Here is a 13,444-nt window from a genome sequence, read left to right as displayed (position 1 = left end):
CACGGAGAAGTCAGGATCCATATGACGCAGTTCCTATCAGGCCACGGCTGTTTTAAACAGCACCTGCAACAAATAATAGTTGCGTGACGAACAAATTGCACCGTTTACAAATTAAGTAACGCTTTATGAAGAGTCAAAAGTTGGGTCAAACGTTATAACTTAAGGCGAAGTAGGCCGTCATTGAAATTTGTACGCGTCGTTGATGATTGTTGCTAATTCATCTCACGATTTCGAATCAAAGAAAATTAGTTGGTTTTGCACTGACACAGCTGAAAAAGTATCGGCATACTTTATGCATGTTAGCGCGTACAGTGATACATTTTCAAGTCGATATAAACTATCAAGACTGAGTTTTATCACTTTGAAATGCAAGCTGAAAAGTCACCATTGTTGCCAAAACGAATGACGGGCTACTTAGCCTTAAACAAAAATAAAGAAAGAAAAGCATTTCCATGCTAAATGAAGTTTGTGGGTGAGGGAGTATATCAAAAATTATATAAATGGTAATAGCGTATCAAATCCAACATGTTATATCTGAAATAACGTAATGAAAACGAGAGAAAAGTCGTAAAACCGCAAAAATGCATTTATATGGTTTAACTAGCTTAAACAAAAAAAAATAATCTGCGTCCAAACTAATGCTATTAGTCCAAAAAAGCCCCATAAAAATCGATTATTTGAAAATAACTATTTTACCATAAGAGATAGCAAGTTGCAATGTTCAACAAAAACATGTAGTTTTGATATTTGAACAATTTTGTAGAGGACACAAAAAATGTCAAAAATTGTAGAAAAAAGTTATACCAGATTTTTAAGGGTCATTTGAGGATAAAATTACATATCTTGTAATGTATGAGAGATAGAAATTTGGTGTCTTCGACAAAGTATCTTGAATTAACATATGCTACAACTTTGCTGAAGACACCGACCGTCTATCTCAAACAGGTAAAAAAAATTATCTCACTTTTAGGTGATTTAATCACCTGGCCGCTAGTATCAAAAGAAGCGCTTTTACAAATCAAGAAACTTCTCTGAACAAACTTTTTAACTAAAACCAACGGTTTAGACGCTATTCTATTTCGATCATAAAATGGGCTAAAAAATCACTGTGCAATGCATGGGCAGGCTTTAGTTTTAGCTAAGCTGAGTAGCAGGGTCTGTCTCAGTAGAGGTGCAACGTCTGACAGCATAAAAATAGACATATACCTTTCCCATTGAGGGGTCCATGGAAACTATTTTTTTTTTCTATTATTCTTTAGGCTGATACAAATATTAATTTTCTTTTATGTCCGAGACCACTTGGAAGGTACGAGGGGGGGATAAAATAAATAAGGAACAAAAAAATAAAAAAGAAAAATAAAGTTTTTTTTGTTTTTAATTTTTATTTTTAAAGATAGTTGTTGAACTTTTTTCAATCGCCCTCTGGATCACTATTTAACCTGTTTTTTTACTTTAAAAATTGAAAAAAAACTATCTGTTGTCAAAAAAAATATGAATCTTTTTTTTGTCCCCTTCAAAATTTTCGGATTTTTGAAGGGGGGGGGTGACATAAAAGAAAATTAATATTTGTGTCAGCCTTATTTATATTGATATCCAGGTATAGAATATTAAATTGGTTCAATCCTATAATTTTACATATTTACTACGAATGATTCATATACATCCCACCAACTTTACAGCTTAGTTTCATAACTGATTACCATTACTGTATGTTTCACACAGAAGCACTTTCTTTTGCATTTATATGTCCTGTCTGCAAAAAATTTTTAGAATCACCAGCAAAACTTTCTATTAGTAACCTGGATAACGTCCATTATCTACAGAAGAAATATCGTACACCGATTGCATTGAAAGCTTCAAAAATATCTTCCACTATCAATTCGCAAGCCTTTGCACATAAGATAATACACGACGAAACCACTCGAAGAAACGGCATGTAGCCAATACATAAGCCCCGTATCGCACCGATAGCTAGATAGCACAGCACGTAATCTTTTATTAGTCAATTGTTTACACTTCAGCGCAAAAGGAAAACATCGCGTCACTAATCACTCTGAAGAAGGTATGAACTTGCTCCCTCACCTTTTCCCCGGCAACAACTCCACCCCCTCATCCCAGGATGTGTAATAGTTATACCGGTAATTCACTTGATTTTTTCAGCCATCACTTTGCACTCGATTCCGTCGGGGCGATGACGACACCTTTCCACCCGTCTGTCTCGATTCGTCAACTCACGAACAAAATAGTGAAAGACCAGTAGCCGTCCAGACGACCATTACTCCGAAACTCACTGACCTATACTGTGGGAGGCCACGACCGACACTTGGCTCTCCGTCGATAAGGCGAGGATCGTTTGATTTTCTTCCTTCCAGTTCCAATCAGTCAACCGAGTCATTCAGTGAAGTGATTGTTGGTGTGCAGTGCAAGCCACCCGTCCCCACCCCAAATCTAACCTAACGAGCAGGGAAAACAAAAGCGAATCCTTACATCAACCCTCGCTTTCGTGCGCTCGTGTGCGTCAGCAGAGCGCACTGTCTGAGACAAAATGCAAAAGGGAGCGTTTTCCTCGAAGTTGAATCGCTGCTGTACGTGTAGGTGATAGAGAGGCATGACTGTGTGTAGGAGTTTCACTGGAAAATGGCACACACCCTCATGATTATGTTTTTCCAAGTGAGAAAGGTTGGCTTTTGAGACAGTGTTGCCATGTCGAATGAAGTAGTTCTTCCGCAGGCGCAAGAATTCAGTTTTCAGAACATTCGATACATTCTTTTATGAAATAGCAATCAAAGTTTCTATCCTTTGTCCCCATTAGAACAAAGACTTCTTTTCAGCTTCATACGGTAACTATGCAGCCACGGAGCCCCGACAGACCGTTATTATGTAAAAAAATTGTCCATGAAATCTGAGCACAGGGCTCGATTCCTGAGGTAATTCTGCACCTCTGGGCCAATTAAAAAAAAAACCCTAAGAGGAATCTCGAGGAATCGTGATTTGAAGTTTTTTACTTAAAAATTCAATATAATCCATATTAAAATTTCGCAATAGCACTGAAAAAAACCTACAAAAACGCTCAAAAAGTTGGCCAAACTGTTCTCAACAAGTAACACTTGTTACCGTTGTTAAAATTAGAAATATTTATAACTGGCTTAACTTAATCCACTCCTTAAGGTGAATATCAATGATAAAATAAGTTAAATTGAAGCCACACTTCAAATTTTCAAGAGCACAAATCTGGAGAACCGAACACCCGTTTGAGCTGCACCGCCAGCTAGAGACCAGTCGATTAGATTTTCAGCTTAAATGGATGTTTAATTTTCCAGATTCGTGATCTTAAAAAAAAAATGATGCTTGGCTCTGATTTAACTCTTTTTCATAGTTTACTGGCTTAAATTTCATTGATTGTTGTTTTCCATGTTAAACCGATTGGAAAGTAAACCAAATAAATCAATAATTCACAATGTTGTTATTTAAAAAAAAGGATATGGGAATAAATGTAGCACAATAATAGTTAGTAGATAAATCTTGTGAATACTTTTATAGTCAATTAGAGCTAGTATTACCGGTTCTTTCAAATTTTGAATGATTTAGTTACTCTGGTACGCTCAAGTCAATAACAGAATGATCATACGCCGATGTCATCCACGGGGTCGCTGAGCTTCACCTGATTGATGTTACTTTTTTTCAGGGATTCGCACTAAACGGCCAGCTCATTGAAGTGTGCCTATTTTATTCGCTCAATACTTTTCGCTCCTGTAATTGAATACTTCACGTTTATCGAACGAGACATCAATCAAATATTAACATTTATTTCTTAGATTTCATTCTATTTAACTAAGCTTACTGGTTTAAGCCATGTAAAAATATACTTAAGCCACTCTGGTAAGTTAAGCCAGTTGTAAATATTTCTAATTGTAACAATGGTAACAATTGTATACTAGTTGCATTCCTCCTAAGGATTTTTTTTAAATTGGCCTAGAGGTGCAGAATGACCTCAGGAATCGAGCCCTGTGCTCAGATTTGATGGACAATTTTTTTTACATAATAACGGTCTGTCAGGGCACCGTGTGCAGAGGATTTGCAGAACCATTGCAATAAAGAGCATTTTCTAATTTATTGAGAATCAGGGATTGAATTCTGAGAAAATTGACTGTATCTCTCACTTATCGCTCTCTGTAACAATCATGATTCGCAACACATCATGAGAGTTTATTTATGGTCTACTGCTACAGTGGCGCAGGAAGTGGGTAGGACTCCATACCTAGTAAAGCCTAGTAAAGCGTGGCATGGCTTGTGCATGACCCAAAAAAAAAATCTGGCTCGTGAGAAGAACGTTTGAGAATATCTATAGTGATTATCCTGGGCAACTAACTGTAATAATTGCAACAAGAAACTTCTTTAACATTTAGAAAACAAACAGAGCCATCATCCATGGCATTCTGAATGAATCAATGGATGGTTTCTTGAAAATATCTACGGCCAACCCTGTACAGTTATGGGACAAACAGCAGTGAGCATTATTGTAAGTTGGAATCATGACGAGTTTCTGGAACATCCTTAGAGAATTATCAGAAGATTATTGATGAATCTTTGGATGGACTAATGGATTAATCTAATACCAGTCGCATCGTATAATACACAGCACGAGTGTGTGGGGCCCAGATAGCCGTAGCGGTAAACGCGCAGCTATTCAGCAAGACCAAGCTGAGGGTCGTGGGTTCGAATCCCACCGGTCGAGGATCTTTTCGGGTTGGAAATTTTCTCGACTTCCCAGGGCATAGAGTATCTTCGTACCTGCCACACGATATACGCATGCAAAAAAAATGGTCATTGGCATAGTAAGCTCTCAGTTAATAACTGTGGAAGTGCTCATAAGAACACTAAGCTGAGAAGCAGGCTCTGTCCCAGTAGGGACGTAACGCCAGAAAGAAGAAGAAGAAGCTGAGGGTCGTGGGTTCGAATCCCACCGGTCGAGGATCTTTTCGGGTTGGAAATTTTCTCGACTTCCCAGGGCATAGAGTATCTTCGTACCTGCCACACGATATACGCATGCAAAAATGGTCATTGGCTTAATAAGCTCTAAGTTAATAACTGTGGAAGTGCTAACAAGAACACTAAGCTGAGAAGCAGGCTCTGTCCCAGTGGGGACGTAATGCCAGAAAGAAGAAGAAGAGTGTGATGGTGCTAGCGATTTCTGAACGTGCGATCACTCTTGATATAAGCTATCAAAACATTGCTGAATCTTTGACGATTTTCAGAGCAATTCCTGCAGCATGTTCTCTAGAAGTTCTTGACTGTTTCAGAATAGCCGTAGACATTTCTGTTAGCAGTTCTTAGAAAACTCACATATTTTTTGAAAATATTTAGAGCAGATAATGATGATTTACGGAAAGTTTTTTTTTTCAGAGCTGTTGAAGAAATTTGATTGAAAATATTTGATTGAGTTGCTGTGCTATGAAACATTTTCAAGCATCATCAGAATCTCATGAAAACTTTTGCGATTAGCCGCGTTACTTCAGTGCATAGAAGAAAAAAAACTACACAAGTTCACGAAATTTGTTGCTGTTCATTTATTTGTTATCAATAAATGAATGAGGAAATCAGAACAACCTCACTGCTTGTGAAGGCAATTAGATTGCTCTAATTTTGTCAAATTTATTTAATTAAATAGTTTAAAAAGATATAAATATGTATCAAGGCTATTTATATTTTTTTTATATGACTAATAACATAAGTTGCTCCAATCAGATCTTTATTTACCCGAACGGAACCAAGTACATACAAGCTTACAACACATACTTACGGTTGCATCAATTCGCTTTATCTTTTCACAACAGACTTTCATCAATCTAATAGTTTGAAAAGCGTGTAATCAAATGTTCACTGACTAAAACACAAAATATCGATACTTTTATGACACGCATACTTCATATCAGCCATAATCTTAAGTTTGCAGAATAATAATCACTAAATATTAATCAAAAAAAACACCCAAAATAGGATTAATTGAAAATATCTAAAAATAGCAGTTTTTGGCAAAACTAAGAAAACACGTGAAATTGTAGTGACGTTTTTGCACGATTGGGCAAGTTTTGTTGAATTTAGAGATAATATGTAGATTTTATGCAATAGGCTTCTAAAACTTTTGATAAAATCTTGATTTTATTAAATATAACACAATAGAGTATTCTCTTGTTACTACTTTGACATGTTTTCCCGCTCTAATAACGGCGATTCAAACTTTAATTTAAAAAATAAGTCCAAATTTGAAAAAAAAACTTTTGATCATCTTTGACGTTCACTTAGTCGTCACAAACACCGCAGAGGTTCAACTTTTTAACACTGTTCCTATCTGACATTTCGGAAGGAACTAGGAAAACAAAACACACCCACAATTTGAGTTTAAACCAAGGCACAAAATCTCAAAAATCAGAAAAATGGTATTTGGGCTCAAACGTACGAAAAACATTCAAAAAATTGAGTAAACATGTGTTTTTGGTATGAACATAAACGTTTGGTACTGAAATTGGGTCAAGGCATAGCACCCTATTTGCATTTTTTTTTCACGGTTTAAAAAAAAAATGGTTATCAAGCGTTTATGCACAAACTAATACACCTCAAATCATTCTTATAGTAGGCCTAGAAACGTTCTGACAAAAAAAAATCATGAGATTTTTTTTTGTTTCATGCTATGAGAGTTCGACCGAAATTACAATTTTACATCTAAAAACCACAAATAGCTATAACTTTTACAAATCTCAATCGATTTCTATAAAATTTAGAGTGAAAGTCTCTTACTTGGGTGAACGCTTTTTATTTGAGATTTGTTAGTCAATTCTCTGCCTAGCCTTGATAGATCATTGATGTAATACAAAATCCCCAATCGATTCTTGACGGATTTGCGACAAGACTTTTGTCGATTCATGATATGATGGGATCCTCCCGTAGTTCATCTAAGATTCTATTCTTGGTGTATTTCAGAAGAAATTCTTGATATATTGCTGTCAAAATGTATAAGCCATTCCTGATGAGACCGTGATGAATTCCTCGTAAGATATCTTATAGGTTTGAGTGCATTTTCCAGGAAACCTTTTTGAATTTGCGGAATAAATTTATACATTTTATGTTAGTTTTTTGTGCTGAATGCGTACATGTTTTTCGACTGTAACATATTCCTTCAATTATTTGAGTGTTTTGGAAAGCCAAAGCAAGACGGTTCGTTTCCGGGTCGCCGGGAGCTTGTTTTTCACAGGGGGTGAAATGAGCCAATAATTAGATACCCAACATTAATTCAACATGGCGTCCAGTGTCTTTGTTTTGATTCTTTTGGGACTGACAAAACATATGATTTTGGATAGGAGTCATCAATGATACCTCACTGATGCGTAAAACATTCAAAAAAATGTTGAAAAGAGGAAAAGCGTCATCAAATACGACGATTCAATGCAATATATTTAATTGACAGAAACTAGCACTAGCAGCATATGAGCCGTATACTCGAAAATCAGGAGCAAGTTAGGGCAAACCGACCTGAAAGAGGGTACCAAAACGCGAAGTACCAAAAACTAGGGCTGTGCAAATATCGATATTATCGATAATATCGATTTTATCGGGCCTATATTATCGATACGATATTCGATATCTCATGACCCGATATTTTTCGATATCGTTAAAACAATTGCCGATCCGATAATCAGAACTATTTTCATTAATTATATTGAAGAAATGAAACAGATCCAATGGAATTATAGATGTCCTCTGAGAATTGCATGTCGTAATCACAAAATTCAAGAAATGCACTACATAATGCAAAAGTTGATGTGGAAAATTATCGATTTTGCTTTTACACACATCTTTTAAAAATTATCGGATATCGGTTCAATACCGATAATTTCAAATCCGATATATCGCCGATACCGATATTGAATCAAAATGATATCGCCGATACTGATAAATGCATATTGTACACAGCCCTACCAAAAACGATGTGAGGAAGAGCCGAAATGTATGCAGCATGACAGCCGTGTCAGTCCTCTGGTTTTTGGTTTCGCGTGTTTTGCAGGGCAGTGCTTCATAAAGCTCAAGCAAGACGGTTCGTTTTCGGGACGCCGAGAAGTTTTGCTATTCGCGCTGTGTGAGTGCGAAAAGATATTCGTTTTCAATCGAGGATTAAACCTTATAAATGTATTACCAAAAATATGTTTTGAATTTTTCGACATTATTAATGTTGACGTGCTTTTTTTAAAAAAAAACTTCAACCAAAAACTTGCCATCTCGAGACAAAAATGCACAGTAATACTCATATGTAATTTTCAAACGAACTATGTATGGTTCGTTACTGCAAGTGTCGGCATTATTCCTTTTTCGTATCATTTAAAATATATACATATATTTTTCTGTTTTTGCCAATAATAAAAACTTTTTTTAAATGGTTCGACATTGTAGATGTTGACGTATTTTTTATATCTTTTACCAAAAACTTCTCGAGACAAAAATACAAAAACTAGTTTTGAGTATAATTCGTATTTTTCCCTCTTGTCCCTGAAAGCATTATTCGAAAACATATTTGGAAGGCGTGATAGCCATTAGCATTACGTGCAACCATTACCAAATATTTTTTTTTTGAACGACGAGCTACCGATTGGTTCGAACGGGCTAACGAGCTACCAATTGGTCAAATTTTCAGAGAGAACGGTAGTTTTGTAAACGATTTATGCTCTTGAAAATTCAAGATATAAGGACTAATGTTGAACGGCTAAAAACGTCGCCTAATGTTGAACAGTCCGTGTATTCCTTATGGCGTGTTCAACAATTAGCGAGCATTTTGACCGTTCAACAATTGGCGATTTACCCTAGTGTATTTTCAAGCCAAATTTCAATATTTGATCTTTGAGCACGCAGTTTTGGAATTACAGAAAAACTTCTGAAGAAAACCATGGAATAGTGTCTAGGAAAATTTTCAGAGTAATCCCGATGGAAATTACTAGAGGCAATTGCGTTGGATTTCGTGAAGCAAATTCTGCAAAAAATCTCTTGAAAAAACTCTGGTGGAATTACTAAACAAATTACTAAGATAAATCTTTGAGGAATTTCTGAAGGGATGCCTAGAAGAGTCCCTGGAAACATTCTAGAAGAAACCTCTGGAGAATTCACAGCAAAAGTTGCTCATGCTTTTCCTCGAGGAATCAGAGAACAAATTCCTGCAGGAAAATCCAGTAAGAGTCTTTGAAGAATTCTCTGGAGCCTCTAGAATTTTACAATCAATTTACTGCATAGAGAAAAAAAAGTGACTTGACAGACCATTTTCGTGAAAGAGAGACCTAGAAACTTGTAAACGAGACCTTTTCGGATTATGTTTTACGACAAATAAACCAAGCAGGAAAAATAGAGCGGAACGTACGAGTTAATATGTATCACTTATTAATTTTTATTTATATAGAGAAGTGTTTGATCCTTTGGGATCAAGATCAAACCTAACGCACGTCGCCCGCGCAGTGAAGTGACAAAGATTCGCGGATCGTTAGTAGTTTTTGATCTATTGATCGCATCAAATATTAATTCATTGGATTTTCCAAAAATAGTTGAATTGAATTGAAAACAAATTTGATTTAATTAAATCAAATGTCATTAAATTAACTTACACTACAGAGCTCACATTTTAGCTAACTATAAAAACAATTTTCTCGAAGCTGAAACTCCGTTTAAATGCTAATAAGCTCTGTTGCTAACGACATATTCCCGGCTGCATTAGCCGAACAAAGGCTCGCGTCTTGACAGGACAGCCCGGGGCAATAACTACCGGCACGGAAACAATGTCCAGCGCGCATGGAAATTAATTTCCCGGTCCGACTACTTGTTCTCCCACGTCCCACGTGTTGAAGCGGCAAACAGAAAGTTCATTCCCTCCACCCACCAGAGAAAGAATATTCCACTTACCTATACTACTGCTACCGCTGTTGGCCACGTTGGCAAAGTGCTGCTGCAGTTGCTGCTGGAGGGCCTGGTGTTGCGACATGCCGCCGCCGGACACTCCTATCTGGTGAGCCGACTGCGAATGCGACAAACCAGACATCATTCCGGATCCGGAACCACCTATACTGGTGGGGGCATTTCCGGTCAGTATACTGGCCAGGGCTTGCCCAGCCGTCCCACCGCTTATCATATTGGCACCGATCACCGCATTGCCACCACTTCCGGGGCCCCCACTGGATTGCTGTTGCTGCTGATGAGGACCACCGAGCGATCCGGACGACAGGATCGACGACAAGCTCAACGGACCACTACTACTACTGCTGCTAATGTTGCTGCTATTGATGATGTTGTTGCTACTACTTATCTGCTGAGCCGATTGTGATAAAGGCACATTGTTGGTTATGCTACTAGTATTTGGTACTACTGCTGACGATGATGCCGACGAGTTGGCTAGACTTGGCAGGACGGATGAATTGTTGGTTCCGTTCACTGAGTTGTAGATGGTATATTGTTCCTCGTCTGGAAAGAGAGCATGGGAGAAGGGGGAGACGGTTTCATAAATGCCAACCGGAAGTACATGTGGAGCGAGAGGCCGGCTCAACGTATATCACGGCCGGTTCTAGTATCATGATGTGTGATAGTTGCGTGACGGGTGTTACGGTACAATGAAAAGACTAACGTGCTGGAACACACAGGGGGTAACTCCACACAGCGCACAACAGTGAGACCGCCTAGCGGAGAATAGGGGAAGCTGATAGGAAATGTTTCGCTAGTCGGAACATGAGGTGCAAATGTTGGAAACGTAACACATGAAAGAGTAATGATAATGCTGGTATGAATGTTAAATGGTTTGTGTCGGTGCGAACGCTATATGAAAAGTCATATGGGATGACGATATTTATTGCGCATTTCGTTCACTGTAAGATTTGGATGGGATGGATGGATATTGGCATCTAGTGCTCCGATTCACATAAAATTTTCATCCAGCTGGGAAATTTACACAACACAGATTTTCAAAACAAACTATTGAAACTTCATTCAAAATATAAATTTGAATCTTTTTCAAAAAGAGGATTGATATATAATGAAATTATTTTATAAGGTACTCCGAGGCAAGTGAGAATCCGGGATAAGTGGGACCTTCAAGCATAGCTCATTTTGTGGTAAGATTCAATGAGGTATTCTACTTAAAAGTCGTACAGAATATGTTCTAACAAAAAATACAAATATTGTTGTATTCACTACGTAATATGTTCACTGTGCAATAGTTGAAATTTCAGCGTAATTTTCAACTTGCTTCGAAAATTACGGCACAATAGGTTACATACATGGCCTTATTCGCTACTCGCCACATAGTAACGCACATGCGCTAGTGTCTATGTACGAAAAATCGCTAAAAGGTAACGCGAAAAATATTTGTATGGCGAAAAGCATCTAACGAATAATTTCTTAAAATTGGGAACTATTTTCGAAAAAAATATTTGGTACCGGTTGTAATGATGATGGGTTTATGAAATTTATTTATAAATTTAAAAAGTTTGGTGTTTGGTGCTATTATAAATGTAAAAGGACGTCCCAAATGGTGCGGTATAGTCCCGAACTTTAGCTACCTGTCCCGCATCACCAAGCGTCCCGGATTGTATTGATAACCTAAACAATGGAATTTGAACTTGAAATATGAAAAACGATTTGTTATTGATGGTAGTTATACAGAAATTCTAAATTAATATTAATACACTGGTATGCCTTTTACCAAGAACAGACAATATTCTCATCAAAATCTTAATAGGATCCAAACAGAATTCTAGTTAATATTTCAACAGAACTTTGTCCTTGTTCTCATAAAACTTTGAAATCTCCATAAAATATTATTGGAATCCCTAAAATAATTTTGTGCGCACTCAATATTGCTGTAAACTATGTGGTTTCTGATCGAAATGTATGGAATGCACAGATTCACTTATAGTCGGATTCTTAACATAATTCTGGTAGAAATAATTTTTTTTAGGGTATTCACGGGTATAAATTTTCGAAATACAGTCAACTCTCCATTACTCTATATTGAAGAGACCATCGAGTTGGGGAGGTATCGAGATATAGAACACAACAGCAGTTGTAAATGCGATCCAAGGGAATAACGAATTAGCCATGAAAATCAACTTTTACTAGTTCTCTAACTCGATGTCGAGGTACGGAATATTGAGTACTGGGGAGCTGACTGTATTTCAGCCAGAGACTTGTCAAAATTCTTATAAAATACAGAACAGCATTTATTGTATTTGAAGCACACGATTTAGTTCAGAATGTGTTCATAGCACTGTTGGGAAAGATCTAATGATTATTTTTAGAATCTTCCAATAATTTCTAATTATTCAGAGTTCTAAATTTTTCTTCCATTCCTGCAAAGATTTTGCTCAGTATCATGTCTGAATTCTGAGGATTTTGTAAAGCAAACAAACTCCTCGGATGTATCGCAGAATCCTTCTAGATTTAGAACCTTTCTTGGGTTATATTATGTCCCGAATTTTATAAAAATGAAGTTCGAAATGCTGTTATTCTTTGCTATCCCTGAAATCGGTTTGAAAAGCTTACACAAATTTTGATAGGAACTCCTCAAAATCCTTTGTTTATAAAATCACGTGATGTGAATCTTAATTTATAATTATTTGGTAATTTTTATCAGGTCAATATTAAAGAATAAGTGGAGTTACGAGCAGAGGTCTTCCCATGTTCGCAAGGATGACGTAAGTGCCTTTGGCGTTTTCGTCACTTTTTTAAACAACACATAACAAATGCTTTAAGATTTTTTCCACATACCTAGATGAGGGTTAGAACAAACGCTCTATATAAATCAAATTTTATTATTTGCAACCATACGCTCAGTAATGTATGTTGCGATTGTCTATGGTGTTCACGTCAACCTTGCGAAAAGGGCAGAGGTGCAAAACAGTAATTTTGGTAAGTTAAACATTTTCTAGAAATAAATACCTTGAGAAATCTAATCCTTTTCCTCGAAAAAAATATATTTTATTATTTTTTATTTAAAATTAATAATATGTACTTTTCAATAATCCTAACCCAAATTCTCAAAAGTTCACTAATTGTGTCCCGCATTGAAGCCAAATGTCTGGTCACTTTACTGCCCATAACTGCATAACAGTCACATTCGACATTTTTGGCAAATTGGAGTTAACACCATGGAGAGTCATCGAATGATAAATACTTTCGATCAACTTACTGAAATCTATGAGATTGTTCTAGAAAATTCGGGAAAAATACCAAGTTGTTTTGTCACATTGGTAATTGTAACCGCATAACAGTCACATTGAGATTATATATGAGCCTCGTAATGTAGTAGCAAATTTCTATCAGAATTATTTTCTGACTATTCACCCAATATGCAATATGAGTTGTACAAAATTTCAGCCAAAAATAAGCTCTTTTGAATTGTTAACGATTTTTTGAAATTTTAGTT

At 36.6% G+C, this 13,444-nt stretch overlaps 1 protein-coding gene across 16 annotated transcripts in view; it reads right to left on the bottom strand.

The window, feature by feature from the left end:
* The window catches only part of LOC5565278 (phosphatase and actin regulator 4), a 557,239-nt gene that overhangs the window by 281,010 nt on the left and 262,785 nt on the right, over positions 1-13,444 (bottom strand). For all 16 annotated transcript variants that reach the window (XM_021843448.1, XM_021843449.1, XM_021843459.1 and 13 more), the window contains one exon: positions 9,934-10,488. In XM_021843448.1, coding sequence (XP_021699140.1) covers positions 9,934-10,488 — 555 coding nt within the window. The remainder of the gene's footprint in view (positions 1-9,933; positions 10,489-13,444) is intronic.

The sequence above is a fragment of the Aedes aegypti genome, chromosome 2 (genome assembly GCF_002204515.2).
Source record: "Aedes aegypti strain LVP_AGWG chromosome 2, AaegL5.0 Primary Assembly, whole genome shotgun sequence".
Classification (NCBI taxonomy): Eukaryota; Metazoa; Arthropoda; class Insecta; order Diptera; family Culicidae; genus Aedes; species Aedes aegypti.
The sequence above is the reverse complement of the archived record's forward strand: the minus strand, read 5'-3'. Positions and strand labels throughout refer to the sequence as shown.